Source organism: Triplophysa rosa, linkage group LG2, assembly GCF_024868665.1.
Source record: "Triplophysa rosa linkage group LG2, Trosa_1v2, whole genome shotgun sequence".
NCBI lineage: Eukaryota > Metazoa > Chordata > Actinopteri > Cypriniformes > Nemacheilidae > Triplophysa > Triplophysa rosa.
Window position 1 is genome coordinate 35318569 of NC_079891.1, and position 17550 is coordinate 35336118.

The 17550-nt window shown below is 42.8% G+C and overlaps 1 protein-coding gene across 1 annotated transcript; it reads right to left on the minus strand.

Annotated features, from left to right (window-relative positions):
* Positions 1-39: 39 nt before the first annotated feature.
* On the minus strand, positions 40-16497 carry ythdc2 (YTH domain containing 2). Its single transcript, XM_057321023.1, has 30 exons — positions 16360-16497; positions 14946-15108; positions 14750-14840; positions 14400-14599; positions 14097-14290; positions 13788-13954; positions 13464-13566; positions 13222-13378; positions 11371-11478; positions 11149-11294; positions 10938-11073; positions 10733-10859; positions 10582-10647; positions 10323-10498; positions 10003-10099; positions 8951-9038; positions 8759-8839; positions 8119-8201; positions 7927-8032; positions 5992-6111; positions 5492-5764; positions 5289-5415; positions 5002-5207; positions 4732-4930; positions 4491-4600; positions 1672-1961; positions 1465-1600; positions 1185-1382; positions 892-1074; positions 40-520 (listed from the first exon to the last, which is right to left on the minus strand). Exons 2-30 carry the CDS (start codon positions 15100-15102, stop codon positions 449-451), a joined length of 4197 nt encoding a protein of 1398 aa, XP_057177006.1. The 5' UTR covers positions 15103-15108; positions 16360-16497; the 3' UTR covers positions 40-448.
* Positions 16498-17550: the final 1053 nt, after the last annotated feature.

The window sequence follows — 17550 nt, forward strand, 5'->3', positions numbered from 1 at the left end:
CTGTTGTGTTGGTTTGACTCGAAGACAAAGACGCGAACGCATCAGAGAACATTTTTATTGCAAATTCTGCATTTGAAACGATGAACATTCAATGAAACTCAACGGATAGAAAACACCACAAACAACAAAGTGGATTAAAGAACGGCGCTAACGTGCAAAAACATTCTCCAGTATGACACGCGTCACAAAGTGCTGATATTAATCACAGATCGGAGTGTTATGAGATTTAATTGTTTCACAGTCGGTTAGACTGAACAGACTGAATGAATCTTTAAAGGAATCGTTTCGTAAAGAGTAAAAAGCTGATCAACTGAAATCACATTAAAAATACCATCAACGCATGAACTGGAACAAGGCGCTACGTTTGTGCAAAAGCCATCATAGACGACAAAAACGCTTGCACAGCAATTGAAATAATCATCGGCTAAAGGATTCGAATAAAACATTTTCATGAGGTCCATGTGTCACACATTTCGTCCCACAGCTCCAGCAGTTGACTTCCAGTCTGAGACTCCAGCTCCTGTAACAAACACAACACCCCTCTGAAGTACACAAACACGTGACATCACGAGTACACAAAGTGCAAACACGGTGCGAAACAGCCCCCTAGACCCTATTATAGTGCACTACTTGAGTGCATTCGTCCAGTTTTAGTGGTGTCCGAATTCACAGTGGATATAATTATTCAATCCCATGATGCATCATAATAACGAGGGTACAGCCGATGTGCACTCACGGCTAGCTGCTAGCCATCTATCGCGAGTGTCCCAATTCACTCACCCGCTCCTCAAAGTGGACTATATTAGTGAACTAATCTAGGGAATAGTGAGCGAGGGTATAGGGGGCGATTTCGGACACGCAGCCCAAGCGCTTCTCTACCCTGACCCTCACCTGACCGTCCCGGCTGATATGAACTCTCTTGTTGTCGTTCCACGGGTTCAGCAGCTGCTGCGTGTGCTGGAAGGGAAGAATCTCTTTACGCACCCACTCCACGCTGAACACGCCCCCCAAACCGGCCGAACCCCAGTCCAGACATCTCTCACCGCTGATCTCTGACGTCATGCGGGCGTAACCCTGTCGCACGACACAAAAACCACAGCGGCTTTCAGAGAACTACTTTACTTGTGCCACCCCCCCAAAAAGTGAAAAACACTAGGGGCGATATCGTCAGCGTGAAACGGCACCTGGAAGTGTCCGGACCCCTGCACGGAGAAGACGAGGAAGAAGGCGCTGCTCTCCAGAAAGGCTCGGTTCAGTTTCTGCTCACTGTTCGGTGTGGTGGACCAGATGCCTCTCTGCTGAGACAGCTCGATGTTCTTCATGTTGCTGCTCTTTAAGATGAAGTATCTCACCAACGCTCGCGTCTGTCTCGGCGACGAGCCCTGCATCACATCAACACCAAGCTTTTATCACCAAAAAACTTTAGTCTTTCCGTGCACGTGTCACATGAGCGCGAGCAGATACCTTCAGGGTGGACAGAGACGAGGGGCTGTTAGCGCTCTTAAAGGGCAAGAGTTCCTCTCCCTGACGCCTCGAATGATGGATGCTTTTCTCTCTGTGAGTCTTGGGCTGCGACACGTGAGACGTCGAACGAGGCGATCTGAAAAACAAAACGCAGGGAAGTCAGGACGGCATCACCTGACCTCGCATCAGCGATGAAAGCTCACTCGCCTGTCCGGGCTGCTCGGCTCGTCGGCTTCCTGCTCCTGCGGCATGCTCCTGCGGCCTGCGCTCCTCCAGCATGAGCTCGGCGGCGTGTCATCAGAGTTCATGGGTCGAGGTCTCTGTCCGATGCCAGTGGGCTGCTGGAGACCGCTCGCCTGTTCTTCAGCCGACAGCACTGACACCAGCGTATGGACGGTGGCCTCGTCCAGCTGAGAACCGGCTTTGGTCGGCGCCCGGATTCTCCTTAAAAATAAACTCTGCCAGCGCTGTCTGAGTCCGAACACCAGATCGGCCGTCTTACACGTGATGAGAGGAGACGGAAGCGTTAGTGTAAGAGACACGGTAGGTTATGTATGATGTTGAGCATGGGATGTTATGATCAGTGTTGGGTGTGACTAGTTACTAAAGCACGATTTTTACTTCTGCGTAGTGTGCGTAGCGTCTGCCTACGGCGTAGCCAACGTACGTAGATGACGCCGTCGTGAACATTTATGGTTCTGCATTGAGAGTATGCGTCGTACTGCAATTACACCGCCGAAACGCTAGTTGGCTCTTAGATTAGATTAGATTCAACTTTATTGTCATTGCACATGTACAAGTACAAGGCAACGAAATGTGACCTCTGCATTTAACCCATCCAGTGAGTAGTGAACACACGCACAGCAAGTGGTGAACACACGAACACACGGAGCAGTGGGCAGCTATCACTGCAGCGTGTGCCCGGGGAGCAAGTAGGGGTCAGGTGCCTTGCTCAAGGGCACCTCAGTTGTTACCCGCCGGCCCTGGGAATCGAACCGGCAACCTTCTGGTCACGAGTCCGACTCTCTAACCATTAGGCCACAACTGCCCTAAAAGTGGCCCATGGGTTTGCTCTTCTTCGCCGATGTTTTGAGCAGAAGCTGATCGCATCTTAATGGAGTTGGAGCTGATCGAAACAGAAAAATGTGTAATCCGTTATATTATTAACCTTTCTTTTGTTAGAAGTTAAACAGATGTTATATTAACCTTAGCCTTGTCCACATTTTGTTCATTTAGATATTGTTGAAAAAAAGTATACTTTTCAAAGGGGTGTACTCATTTATGCAGAGCACATACATAGATGTCAAAACTGTGTATTGAAATGATACCCTGATAGAATATCATATTTTGTCATGGACAACTCACCCTATTAATTGTTTAGTTAAAAATGAAACGAAATGCAACCAAGATCTGGAAGTGTCACAATTTTGTTCTTTATTTGCAAAAGAGTCAAAGAACAGAATATGTAAAAGTGCAAACTATGTATAGATGAGTATACAATGCAATATTAACACAAATATAAAACTTTCAAAAAACTAGTAACAATAAAAGGTAAAACAAAAAATAAAACTATAAAGCCAATAAAGTGCAAAAGATCGTGCACATTGTTTATAAAGTGCGAAGTTCTTCATGTCTTTTGCTGACACTCTTCCAAACCGACGTTAGAGGAAATCTCTCTACAAGAATTCGCCGCCATCTGACAGTCTTTATAGTCCGCCGAAGAGGAGTCATACAGATGCGTGCATTTCCGAACCTCTTCAATAAGACGCTCAGTACTTGTCGATGCTCGCCATGTTGTTCTTTTGTGGACTCTGAACTTGCCGGAAGAAGACGCCAGAAATGCGTAGAAGGAAGTACGATGCTGCCAAACCGACCAATCACAGCGCTTACGGTCCGCGTTGAGTTGACGCGTTGTTACATTTTTGGAGAGGTGCGTGTCAGGCTACGGCGTAGGGTACGCGGCTCTGCATAGGCTACGCCGTAGGTTACGGCGTAGGTCCTACGCAGAACCATAAATTGGCCTTAAGTAATTAGTAACTGTAATTGAATGACTTTTCCCTTGAAAAAGTAAAGTAAGGGATTACTCTTATTTTCTCTGTAATTTAATTACAGTTACTTCTGATGTAATTAAACTAAATACTGTGTGTAATATATGTGTGTGCAATAGTGGAATTGACATAAAAAAAAACTTTAAAATCCGTGCTTTAATGTATAATTCTCACATTTCTATGCTTTGGTCATTTAATAATTCTACTTTATGTAGTTTTATATGATTTATTTAAATGAATTAAAAGAGCCCTTTCATGTCTATCCTTGAATCACTGAACTAATCAAGGTTGATGTAGGATTTAGAAAGTAATCTCTAAAAAGTAATGAAATACGTTTTGGAGAGAGCAACAGTACAGTAATCTAATTACACTATTTAATATGTAATTAGTAACTAGTAATTCATTACTTTTTCAGAGTAACTTGCCCAACACTGGTAATGATTCACCGTGGGCCGGTTGAAAATCGATTAAATATGTGAGGATTCAAGCCAGTTGAGATGTTATTTGAATCGCAGTACATGTTTTGAACAGCAGGGGCCGCTGTGTTTACAGCAAACTTGGTAAACGTGGATATGCTGATATTTCTTAAAAAAGTAAAAGGTAGGAAAAGCACAGACAGCCGTGGTTTGTTTATATCAAAGAGACTTCTGTATCATTCGTTTTTATGCGATTTGGAATTTGTTTTAAAATTGCAATTCAGTTTTGTTATTGGACACAACATTTATTTTTGTTTCGCAAAGAAATTTGAGGAATAATAAAATGCCAGTCGTTCGTTTCTAATTTGCCTCAACTCATTGTATGGTAAACATAGTATGGTTCAGATTGAATCGATACGTCCCTACTGGAAACGTTTCATCGTGACACGAAGGCAGCACAGTGATATAGAATGACGGAGACCGAAAACGTCTGAACGTCTCCGTTTGAGAATGAAACTTGAGGATTTCAGTGTCGGCGAGCGAGACCCCGTTGCCCTCTTACCTCCTGATCCAGACTGAAGTTCAGCCAGTCGTCGATCTTAATGTGCGACTGATGCGAACCGGACCGATCCTCCATCTCACTGTCACTGCTCTCATTCACACCATCCACGCCTGCCCAACACGACACATTTACAGTGAACCACAGACGGCTCAATACTTCATATCATACCAAACAAACAATATAAACAAAGTACACAGGGGGGCGGAGCATGTCGAGCTTTCACAGTTATGCAGTGATGTACCTCCTCTGTGAGCCGTGGACTCCTGTATCGCCGAGCTCGGGAGTTTCGCACATCCTCCAAACAACGCCACGGTCAGCGGCGTGACGCCCGAGCAGCACCTGATGCTGGCGATCCTGTGAGCTCGTGTCATCTCGTCATAAATCAGCCAATCGGTGGGCAGGGATTCCACCGCTGCCGTCTGCCCGTTGGCTGGAGGAATCTGAGTTTAACACAAGAATTGTTCAATATAGACGTGACGCAGGACGGGAGAGGGTTTCGTGGCTCACCGACCTTCTTGTACTGGGGCTGACTCAGGATGGAGGTCGGGTGAAGTCGGACCTTCTTCTCTTTGGAGCCCATGAGAGTGAGGCTGTCGCGGTTCACGTTGATTAGGTTGGGATACATGCCAGCGACTAGCGCGGCCTTCACCACGGCCCAGTTCTCCGAGTTCAGATTGACATCTCGAATGTCTCCGCCTCCTCGCGCCCGGACGAAACCTGCGTGAGCGAACAAAGCGGGGTGAAGCGAACGCACGACACAGATCAAGGTTTGGATGGAGTGGATAAAAGCGACATCACCTGTCGCTCTCAGCTGTCCCAGGAGCTGCGTCCTCATCCCCACGATGATCTCCATGGTGGCCTGCGAGAGGAAGTTCTTCTCACAGAAAGCTCGTTCCCAGCCATCGCTGCGCGCCTTCTGCCAAGCCTGTTTCACCAGAAGAGCATTTCATCAATCAATAAGCACCTGATTCTGAACTGTCCGTGAGGCCTTTGAAGCTCACCTGAAACGCTCTGAGGAGAGCCATGTGGTCGCTGAAGGTGTTGGCAGAGAAGCGTTTGCGGCACAGCATGGCCATCCGCTTCTGAGAGGCCTGCGAGGGCAACACAAACGGCTCTCTGTGTGCCAGCGTGCAGGCGATGGTGAGGATGGGATCCAAGCACTTCAGAACCACAGCGCACAGCACCATTTTCCCCAGGTGAGGCTCGACGGGCAGGTCAGCAAGGTGACAGCCCAGCTCGGTCAGGTTCTCCCAGGGGTCCATGGCATCGATGGTCTGAGGTGAAGAAGACGAGAACGGAGATCAAACGTGATGGACAGAAATTCCAGCAGGACTCCCGTTGGACTGGATCAAATTTCGCTACAGATATTTTGCTGCTAACATACAGTACATTTTCTCCGCATCGCAATGATTTGACCATTTGTGTGAGAATGTTAGGACAGAGGGACGAGTTTTGAAAAGCGGCCCTCATTCAGTGCCGTGGTTAAATCTGAGAGTCTGACCTTCAGCATCTGTACAGCGTTTTTAACAGCGTGCAGGTGTGGCGGTTCAGGGGCTTTAGACAGGAACTCAGCGATGGAGCAGGAGACGGGAGCCAGAAGTTTAGTGTGCAGACAGAGCTCCTGAAACACAGACAGAACAAACACTTCACCTTCATGTGTGCGTGAAATACCTGATGACCACATTTGCGTGAATGTGAAGCTGCACATACTGGAAAACATCAGTAAACGTGCGTGCGTGTGTAGGTGTGTGTGTTAGGCTTGTTGCGACAGTGATACATACACGGTGTCCACCTGCCTACCGATGACATCACTTTTCCACCGCGGCACCAACCCCTACCGCCATTTAGCATTTTTATAGTAATAAATCACTTATGTTTAGTTAAAGACCAAACTACATCTGCGCGTCTGAATGCGTCTGCTGTATTAAGTGAAGCGGAAAAAGTGTGGCAGCAAAGATCACCAGCAGGAGTCAGATTTTATTCATCATGTGAGAAGAGAGAAGTGCTGACAAGACCATGGTGGATCGGGCTTATCTGGCAAAGAACATGTAATAGAATATATAAGCACTGTTATCAAGAGCCAGATCAGTTTTCATTTTCATTTTGTTTTAATTTTAAAAAAGCTGGTGCGTTGCCATTCATTTAACATAAAAGTTTTTCATTTTGTATTCCTCTTATTTATTTATTTAACAAAAAAATTTGTTTCGTATACCTTTCTTATTTATTTATTTAACATAAATATTTTTCGTTTTGTATTCCTTTCTTATTTATTTATCTAAAATAAATATTTTTCGTTTTGTATTCCTTTCTTATTTATTTATCTAAAATAAATATTTTTCGTTTTGTATTCCTTTCTTATTTATTTATCTAAAATAAATATTTTTCGTTTTGTATTCCTTTCTTATTTATTTATCTAAAATAAATATTTTTCAGTGTGTATTCCTTTCTTATTTATTTATTTATTTAACATAAAGGTTTTTCATTTTGTATTCCTTTCTTATTAGTTTTTATTTATTTATTTAACATAAACATTTTTCGTTTTGTATACCTTTCTTATTCGTTTCTAATTTTATATTTAACAACTTTTTCATTTTTGTATTCCTTTCTTATTTATTTATTTAACATAAATATTTTTCGTTTTGTATTCCTTTCTTATTTATTTATTAAACACACATTTTTCTTTTCATATTCCTTAATTATTTATTTATTTAACAAACATTTTTCGTTTCGTATTCCTCTCTTATTAGATTCTTATTTATTTATTTATTTAACATTAACTTTTACATTTCGTATTCCTTTCTTATTTATTTAACATAAATGTTTTTTGTTTTGTATACCTTTCTTATTCGTTTCTAATTTTATATTTAACAACTTTTTCATTTTTGTATTCCTTTCTTATTTATTTATTTAACATAAATATTTTTCGTTTTGTATTCCTTTCTTATTTATTTATTAAACACACATTTTTCTTTTCATATTCCTTAATTATTTATTTATTTAACAAACATTTTTCGTTTCGTATTCCTCTCTTATTAGATTCTTATTTATTTATTTATTTAACATTAACTTTTGCATTTCGTATTCCTTTCTTATTTATTTAACATAAATGTTTTTTGTTTTGTATACCTTTCTTATTCGTTTCTAATTTTATATTTAACAACTTTTTCATTTTTGTATTCCTTTCTTATTTATTTATTTAATATAAACATTTTTCATTTTGTATTCCTTTCTTTTTTTAAGAAATTGAACCCACCATTAATTCAAGCATTTGTGGTTGCCGAATTGTCGCTAATTTGACCACCCCAAACCCCGCACCCCCAGTGTCTACTAACGGTGTTTTTACTCGTCTAATAACTGGTGGGAAAATTTCCTCACAGTCACATCCCTAGTGTGTGCGTGTGTGTGTGTGTGTGTGTGTGCGTGCGTGCGTGTGTACCTGCAGTGGCATGCGCAGCAGTTGAGGAACCTGATGTTCCAGCATGTTATTGAACCTCAGACGACTGAAGAGATGAAAACAGATTCCTGGTCTACAGCGACCCGCTCTACACAACAAACAACCCGTTACAATAAAACCTGTAATATTCAACAAAATACCAAAATGTAGAAATAGGTATGCAAGATGACTGACCTGCCCTTTCTCTGCAAAGCACTTGCCTTCGATATCCAAACCATCTTTAGCATGGTGACATTATTGAGAGCATCATAGGTTTTCTGTAGAGAAATGCACACAGTCGTGACTAGAAATCCTTTCACAAACCTTCGACACCAAATGAGAACTAAGGCCGTGTTCACACTTAACTTCTTTTTTGACAAGAAAAAGTTGACAATGGCGCTTTTTTTGTTGTGGTTACAAATAGCAGCCGGCAATGTTCAAAGATAGCGTTTGTGCACGAAGACAGCTCAGAGAGACAGGCAGCGTAACGGATGTCTTTTTGAATTATACACAGAGATCGTCTTTGCAATAACTAATCACATATTTAAAAACGACAATACTAATTTCTCGCTAGAAATGCAAACAGAAGTTTGTGAAAGTGAAAATTAAACGTAGATTTATACAAAACTATGCTTTTTCAACCTCAATAGACGCTCTGATCTGCAGAAAAAGACAGCGGAGCTGGCATTTAAAAAAGCGCTCAGGACGTTTTTTGAAAACACGGTTTACTCCACAGGATTCTAATGTAAAACAGACGCTAGCAGCTTCAAAAAAGAAGTCAAGTGTGAACACGGCCTAAATGCAGCGTAAAGCAATGTGGACAAGAGTGACAAACCTCTTTCACTTTCCCAGAGTCAATGACAAAAACCACGTCATTGACTGTGATGCTGGTCTCTGCGATGTTAGTGGACAGAATCTGAATGGAGGACAGAGAGACGTCTGTATAGGGTACACTATAAGAACAGCAGAGGGAGGGTTGTGCAAGCTTTGTGAAAAGTGAAAGAGAGAGAGAGAGAGAGATACGCACTACTTTGCGAACGCCTTTAGGAGTGTTCTTCAGAACTTTCTTCTGGTCTGATGTTTGCATGCTGGAGTGCAGAATAAACACCTGCAACCTGTGAACATTTACATTTACATTGCTCTCATGCAATATATTTCTCCAACTAATCCTGCGTTCAAGACAACTCTGGTTTCGGATATTATGACGTAAAATATGCGACTTCCGACCTCAATCCGTTCCAGTCAACAACGCGTCACATTCGCATGTTTACCGCATGAGACGCAGAGAGAACGTTCATAAACATTTCTGGATATATTAAGCGTTGTAAAAATAGTTTAAAGTTTACGGTTCACATAAGGTGGTGAAGAGCTCAAGTGACACGTCTCGCTGAGGTCAGGGTTGATCGATCTGCCCAGAGGTCGGATAACCGTTCCAGACGTTCACTTTAGGGATTGAGGTCGGCGATACCCGAAATCCGTGTTGTCTCGAACGCAGCATCACACCAACTCTTCTTTTGTTCAGATGTAACCAAACAACCAAAACAGGAACGAGTGATGTTAAACAAAAATATATTAAATATACAACAGAAACACATTTTTCCTCAATCAAATCCCAAATCGTCTTCCACCCTACATTGCTCAACAGCGGATATTCTATCACTTTATATACAGATGATACAGAATGACATACAGAATGATTTAGGACAAGCTTTTTTAAAGGGACAGTTCACCCAAAAACGAAAATTCTGTCACCATTTACACACCCTCAAGTTGTTCTAAACCTGTCTTTGTTCTGCTAAACACAAAGGAAGATATTTTGAAGAATGTCAGAAACCAAACAGATCTCATGCCCTATTTCCTGCCAAACTAGAGAAAATAAATACTATGGGAGTCAACAGGGATGAGATCTTTTTGGTTACTGGCATCCTCCAAATATCTTCCTTCGTGTTTAGCAGAACAAAGAAATCTGTAGAGGTTTAGAACTATCCGAGGGTAAGTAAACGATGACAGGATTTTCACTTTTGGGTGAACTGTCCCTTTAAGAAAAACATCAACTACGAACGCTGAAATTCACCATACTTTTGCTGGAGGTCTGTAAATGTTTTATCATCGTAGACGATCCGATCTCGCAGAGAGACAATCTCATCGTAGCCCGGCAGAAATAACAACACCGCACCTGCGAATAAAAAACAACATGAGCACAGAGAAACGACCGACACCACATTACAGAGAGACTGGTTCTGCTCCACAGTACAAAAACGCCGGTTCCAGTGCATGACCATCAAGTGACATCATTAATATTCCTGAGACACATCTCTGATTTGATCTCATGTGAAGAGAGCTCTCGCAGCATCTATATTCCCTTCACATGACTGTAACTCTACGTGTGATGGTCTGACCCTCGTCTGAACTCTGGCAGATGTTGAAGAGCAGATGTAAGATGAGGTCCAGATCGACCCGCTCGTCGTCAAAGCTGTGATGATACGCTTTGAGCAGCTCCTGGTCTTCAGAACTCAGATCACATGCGCTCTGAACCAGAGACGACTCGTCCAGCTGACCCGCTTCAACACACCATCTGTACAAAAACACGAGAAGATTTGAACCGCCAGGCGGAGTCTCAAGCCACGGCGTGTTTTTAGAGACAAGCGCAGCGCTCACATGTGAGACTCCAGGAGATCGGCAGCCTCGGGTTGACCGAAGTGTTTGGCCCAATCGAGAGCCGTCCTGAAATAAAGAAATACACACCGTCCGCAATGCACATACGGAGAACATGCACTTCGCAGAAAAGTGCGTTGACTGATGCTCTCACCAGCCGTTGGAGGCTTTGGCGTTGACGTTGGCACCCATACTCAAGAGCTGCTCCATCTGACTGAGGAATCCTCTCCCCGCAGCCGCCATCAGAGGAGTGGCGCTGGTCTCGCTGTGTCTGTAATCCACTGAGAGAACACAACCAACGCTCACCACAATAATCATCGAACTTCAGAGAAACATCACGACGTGAAGGAGCTCAATACCGCTGATGTTCTCGTTCAGGATGAGATTGAAGAGCTGAACGAAGGCGTCCGAGTCTTCCTTCAAGAAAATGTTCGAGACGCAGGCGTCCATCTCCTTGAGCAGCCAGGGCTCCAGCGTCGCCGCGTCCTTCTCGCTCTGAACACAGATGTTAGAAAAACAATCAGCAACGAAACTAAACCAAAGTCTCTCTGCGGGTTTGTGTTAAAATACCATCTGGCTGAAGACGCCGTCTCCTCCATCATCCAGGAGGTCGTTCTCCTGCAGGACGCACGCGGGCGTCTTTTCCCTCTCGCGCTGTCTGACGGGCGTCTGACGGGCATCGCACCACTCCGTCAAAGACGTCTGCTGTCTCGCCTCTGTACAAACATCAGACTGAATGACACAACAGCTCACAACATGGCTCAACTGCAAGCGTTCATTCATTCACGTTACCTTTCTGCACCTCCTTGGAATATTTCTTCATTTCTTTGTTCTTGTAGCCTGTCGTCCTCAGGATGTCTTCTAGGAACAGCTGCTTGACATCAAAAGGACAACCTTTGACTTCAAACGCAACAAAAACACACATTAACGTCAACATACGATACCTGCGTTCACCTTTAATGCTGTGTTCACACCAAACGCGGAACAATCACAGTCCACGTTCTTAATTACTCGCTCTACAATTTGGCCTAAAATCAAAATCTCGATTAATTGAACATTTTCTCTCGATTACGATTATTGAACGATTATTTTGTTTTTGTTTATTTATTTATTTTTCTTAGTTTTTTACTGTAGTTGACTGACATGGTTTGTACTGTAAATATATTTTTTCTAATTACACATTTCTTATCTCATATTATTTTAAAATAATCAAAGGAAATACAAACTTTTTATGGTTATTAATTGAACATTTCGAACAATACACATCTTTGTGTTATTTTTTGGAAACATTGCCTTTGCTGGAGCTGAAGACAAATGCAACACAAATCAGAAAATCATCTGTCTGCATGTGTTAATTTTCTTTATTTTACAAAATCACAAAGTTTTGTTGTTATTGTGAGTGTACGCACGTAAAAACAGACCACTTACAGTTACTAATACTGTCTTACATATACAGTATGTGTACGCCCAAACATAACGCAGTATTTAAGTCTCTTTTGCGCTGATAAGAAAAAAGTGAGGTAGCGGCACCTGGCGACATGGATGTTAAAGGGAAAGTAATCAAAATATCCTGAATGTCGGTTTCGGTTACTTTCCGATTAATCACCCAACCCTAACTTGCGGGAAAAGTTTGTTATTTTCACGTGAGTGACAAGAAAAACATCACGCATCCGGACCCGTCAAACAGTAGGTACCAAATCGCGCCGCACCGATTCACATCATTGGCATCGCATGCTGCGAGTTTGTCTCTATTCGAGTCTTTACTTTGACTTTGTATGTAATTAACTCGTGAAAATCTCTTAATTAACGTTTGGTGTGTATCCAGCATAATGCTGTGTTCACACCAAATGCGAACAGTCGCGTACCATGCTCTTTATTACTTGAGGGAAAAGTTCGTTATTTTCGCGTGAGTTACGTGAAAAACATCACGCGTCCAGACCCATCAAACGGTAGGTGTCAATCAGTTCTTCTCGCGAATTTCTTGCTAGAGTTGAAATTTTTCAACTTGCGTGGAAGACACGTTTGACGCACGTTCGCGGCAATCGTGAAGCCTGATTCTCGCCATTCGTATCGCCTGCGAGTTCGCGTCTTTGCATTAACTTTGTATGTAATTTATGCAGGCAAATCACGTAATTCGCGTTTGGAGTGTACCCATAATGTTGTGTTCACACCAAACGCGAACAATCGCGTTCCATGCTCTTTATTACTCGCGTGAAAAGTTCGTTATTTTCGCGTGGTGACATAAAAAACATCATGCGACGGGGAGTGACTTCATGTGTCCGGACTGTCAAACAGTAGGTGTCAATGAGCTCTTCGCACGAATTTCTCGCTCGAGTTGAATTTTTTACCTGCGAGGAAGACACGTTGCGCGTTCGCGCCGCCTGATTCACGTCATTTGCATCACCTGCCGCGAGTTTTCCTCTATTCGTGTCTTTGCATCAATTTGTATGTAATTTACTCACGCACATCTCTTAATTCGCGTTTGGTGTGTACCCAGTATAATGCTGTGTTCACACCAAATGCGAACAATTGCGTTCAAAGCTCTTTATTACTCGCGGGAAAAGTTTGTTATTTTCGCATGAGTGACGAGCAAATCGCTTAATTTGGTGTGTACCCAGCATAAGATATTTACATATGACTTACTGTAAACAACAGGACACGCTTTGAAGTATCTGGCGAACAGGCTGACGTCCAGAGTGGCGCTGGACAGGATGAGTTTCAACGAGGGCATCTTATGAAGAACATCCTTCAGCTTAGTGAGCAAGAAATCCGTCAGACCGTCACGCTCGTGTACTTCATCCTACAGAGAAGAAACAACGGTTCTCCTCAAGATGATTTCAACGAAACGTCTTTAAATGCTGCCCACGGTCCAGAGAAACACTCACCACGATGACATGAGTGACGGTGGACAGGGCGTCGTCTCCGGCCATCAGCGTTCTCAGCAACACTCCACTGGTGCAGAACGTCAGAAGAGTCTTGGGAGAAACTCTGGACACCAGCAAAACAAAAACCACGAGCATCATTATAAGATCCATTATAAGAAGTGTATTCTTTCCTGGGAGTCAAACCCATGGACGATGCCGACACAATGCGGCACAAAACTGAAATCATATGAAAACACTTTCGCAAACAAATGTTCATAATATGACAAGGTCAACGGTCTAACAGTGTGATGCTAATCATCTCAAATATGAACTTTAATGCAGCACCTGCTCTCCAGACGGATCTGATAGCCGACGGTCTGTCCGATCTTCTCTCCACGCTCAGCCGCCACGCGCTCCGCTACAGCGATGGTCGCCAGTCTCCTGGGCTGAGTGCAAAAGATCCGACAAGGAATCCCATTCCGGCTGCTGTCGTCCAGGAGAAACTGAGGGATCTGACACACAAACACACATCTGAGGTCATATGATGTCACCACAGACCCACTTCTGTCACGTGACGTACTTTAGAGTGAAACTATATCTGTGACGAGTTGTATTTAAGAGACAACAACTGAAGACTGAAGAAGCAGTTCTCACCTGTGTGGTTTTACCTGACCCCGTCTCACCCAAAACCAGCACAACCTGGTTCCCTTTGATGGTCTGCACGATCTCCTCCTGCCGGTCATACACAGGCAGCGCTCTCCGAAAACCGTCCAATTCAGACGGACTGCGCTTCTGAGGAACCTGAGAAATCCCGTGACTCAGTCGACCGCTGGTTCTGTTCTTACTGTCTGGAGGAAAGAGATCAACCGCACAACTGACACCAAGCAGGAGACGCGATGACAAAAGCAAGACACGTGCGACTCATCACGGGATCGGCTGCACACGATAGAGACTCACCGCTGCTGTCTGGAGACGTGAAGACGGCTCTCTCGGTCCGCGGCAGCAGTTCCGCGCGCTCTTTACCGGTGATGGGAAACCTCTGCAGAAGGTTCCGCACCACGTGTTTGGAGTTGTGAGTGAGGTCACACGTCATGACAGAGCGAGCCATCTCCGTGCCGTCTTTCTTCCTCACTGTGAGATATCGACTGGAGCCTTTTCTGCAAAAAACATAACTTTTTTAGACTAGTGTAGGGTTCTGCTCCCTGAGCCGAGCCTAAGAACAGCCCATAAACGTTCTACATCTAAAGATGGTCAACTTTGGTTTTGAGTGTGCTTGCGATATTTCACGTGCGACGTCTTCAGCGTACCCTCTGCTTTTGGAAATGTAACCCAGGGATTGAGCGAGCCGATGTATGAACGCTCTCTCAGTGTTCGTGAGTGAAGAAGGAAAATCCAGCTCTGAATGACAAAAACAAAACAAAACAAAACAAAACGGAGTCAAATCAAAGGAGGATGAGTGAAAACGTGTTCAACACTTTGGAACTCAATGGCGTCTTTCCGAACCTTTCTCCTCGCTGTTCTGGAACCTCTCCAGCGAGATATTGACAGCGATTTTAACCTCTTCATCAATCCTGATGTCTTTAAGCCCTTTGGCTTTCAGAGAACTCGTCTGTTTAGATGCAGTTGCCTTTGATTTCGGGGTTGCACTGGCCCGGGACATTTTACTCTGTATGGAAGAATATACAGTCAATTATTTTGAACAAAAAAATCTCCAGAATAATGTATCTATATACGTTTATTAATCACATCTTCCTTGTAAAATGATGGTGACAGGCCCTGTTGAAAAAACAGCATATGCTGGTTTGTGCTGGTCCACAGCTGGTCAAACCAGCATCAAAACAAACCTAACCCAGCACATGCTGGTTAGGTATGTTTTGATGCTGGTTGGTGCTGGTTTAAGCTGGTCCTTAGCTGGTCAAACCAGCATCAAAACATACCTAACCCAGCACATGCTGGTTTGGTATGTTTTGATGCTGGTCCTTAGCTGGTCAAACCAGCATCAAAACATACCTAACCCAGCACATGCTGGTTTAGTATGTTTTGATGCTGGTCCATAGCTGGTCAAACCAGCATCAAAACATACCTAACCCAGCATATGCTGGTTTGGTATGTTTTGATGCTGGTTTGTGCTGGTTTAAGATGGTCATGTGCTGGTCCTTTGCTGGTCAAACCAGCATCAAAACATACCTAACCCAGCATATGCTGGTTTGGTATGTTTTGATGCTGGTTTGTGCTGGTTTAAGCTGGTCATGTGCTGGTCCTTAGCTGGTCAAACCAGCATCAAAACATACCTAACCCAGCACATGCTGGTTTGGTATGTTTTGATGCTGGTTTAAGCTGGTCAAACCAGCATCAAAACATACCTAACCCAGCACATGCTGGTTTGGTATGTTTTGATGCTGGTTTAAGCTGGTCATGTGCTGGTCCTTAGCTGGTCAAACCAGCATCAAAACATACCTAACCCAGCACATGCTGGTTTTTCAACAGGGGGGAGAGAACTGGCTTCATAATGCATCTGATGAATAACTGAGATATAAAGTTTGTTTGTTTTATTCATTCTTAACACTGTATTCATGGCGAGAACCAGTCAATCCATACACGAGTCTGTTCTACAAACAAGTCAATCCATACACAAGTTGGGGGCACAATTTTTGGGATCACTGAAATATAACGAGACTGATGTTAGCGATGCAGCTAAACAAAATGACTCAATCCTCAAACACACACACACGACTGACACCCGCTTAAAGAACCCGATGGTCAGGAATATTCAGTGTTTTAATATAAACGATCATTAATGTTGTGTTTTGTGACAGAAATCTGAGGTGCGAGTCGTTGAGTCGCACGAGCATTATTAGCATCGGACACCGTTTATTTACAGCATCAGTTTTAATTGTTCCCTCAGGTAAAATCTTACTTGTTTGAGGTCTGTAAGGAGACCCGACGACGAAGGTAATGAGGAATTAAAGTATGTTCTTCTGTCACGGATGTTTGTGTTCGCCTGTCTGTCCAGAAACGAAACTGCGGCTGCGGACGGTGCACTCACGCAGCGGCTCTTTCTGCGCAATGCGCATGCGCGACAGCGCTGCACAGATCTACAAACTATCTTACCGTCGTAAGGAGCGTCCCACTTGACTACAACATTAGCGCTGTGTTTGACGAAGCATAGTTGGGCAATTCCGTGAAAATGTCAACTTACCATAAAAAATTTAACTTTTTACCAAAGGTTTTTACTATAATAACAGCACATATATTAACATTTGGTGGTTCAAGTACAAATGCGAGGTCTCTCTTCAATTTTTTAAAGCATTTGTTTTATTTTTAGTGCATGATTTTTCATAGTCAGGTGAGTGCCATTTTCAGGATTGTCACGTCCATAACGGTACACATTCCTCATAAATGGGTACATGAAAATTAAAATAAAGTAACTATTTGATGTTCTATAAAGAGGCATATCCCTTCTGCATTTGTTGGGTATAATTGCTTCAGGTTTGTACATTTTAATTCGCAGAAATCCTACAAAGTTTGTCGCCTCCCAAAAAAAACGTGTTCTTTTTTGTCGCATCCATAACACAGGTTTATTTCCCTTTTTTTACTAAAAACTTATGCATAGACTGATATTTTTCTGATGTTTAAACTTTATCAACAAGGGTTTAGTAAAATATAAACAAATGGTTCAGTATATTGGTAACAAATACATTATCTGAGCGTTTTTATGTCACATCCATAACGCGGGAATTGCCCACTTCACTTGTTAGAGCGATTGCTTTAACAAAGGTCACGAGTTTGATACCCAGGGATCTCTTTCACTTAAATATTGAATAACTTGTTTCAAGAACCATGTTTTACTTTCTTATTTCTCTGTTCTGATACTTTTTACTTATTCGTGCATATTTGTATATTTTATAAACTGTGCATATAAATAAATATTTGATTTTGGATCATTTTCACTCATTGCAAATGTCAAAATCATGCTGATCGCAGAATCAAATATTGTAAACACAATCGTACTTTCAACTCTCAGAATAAATCAAACTTTCATGAGATTCAATGATTTTATGTCATTTTTAGATACACGCTTTATAGATACAGTATAAAAATTGTTTAA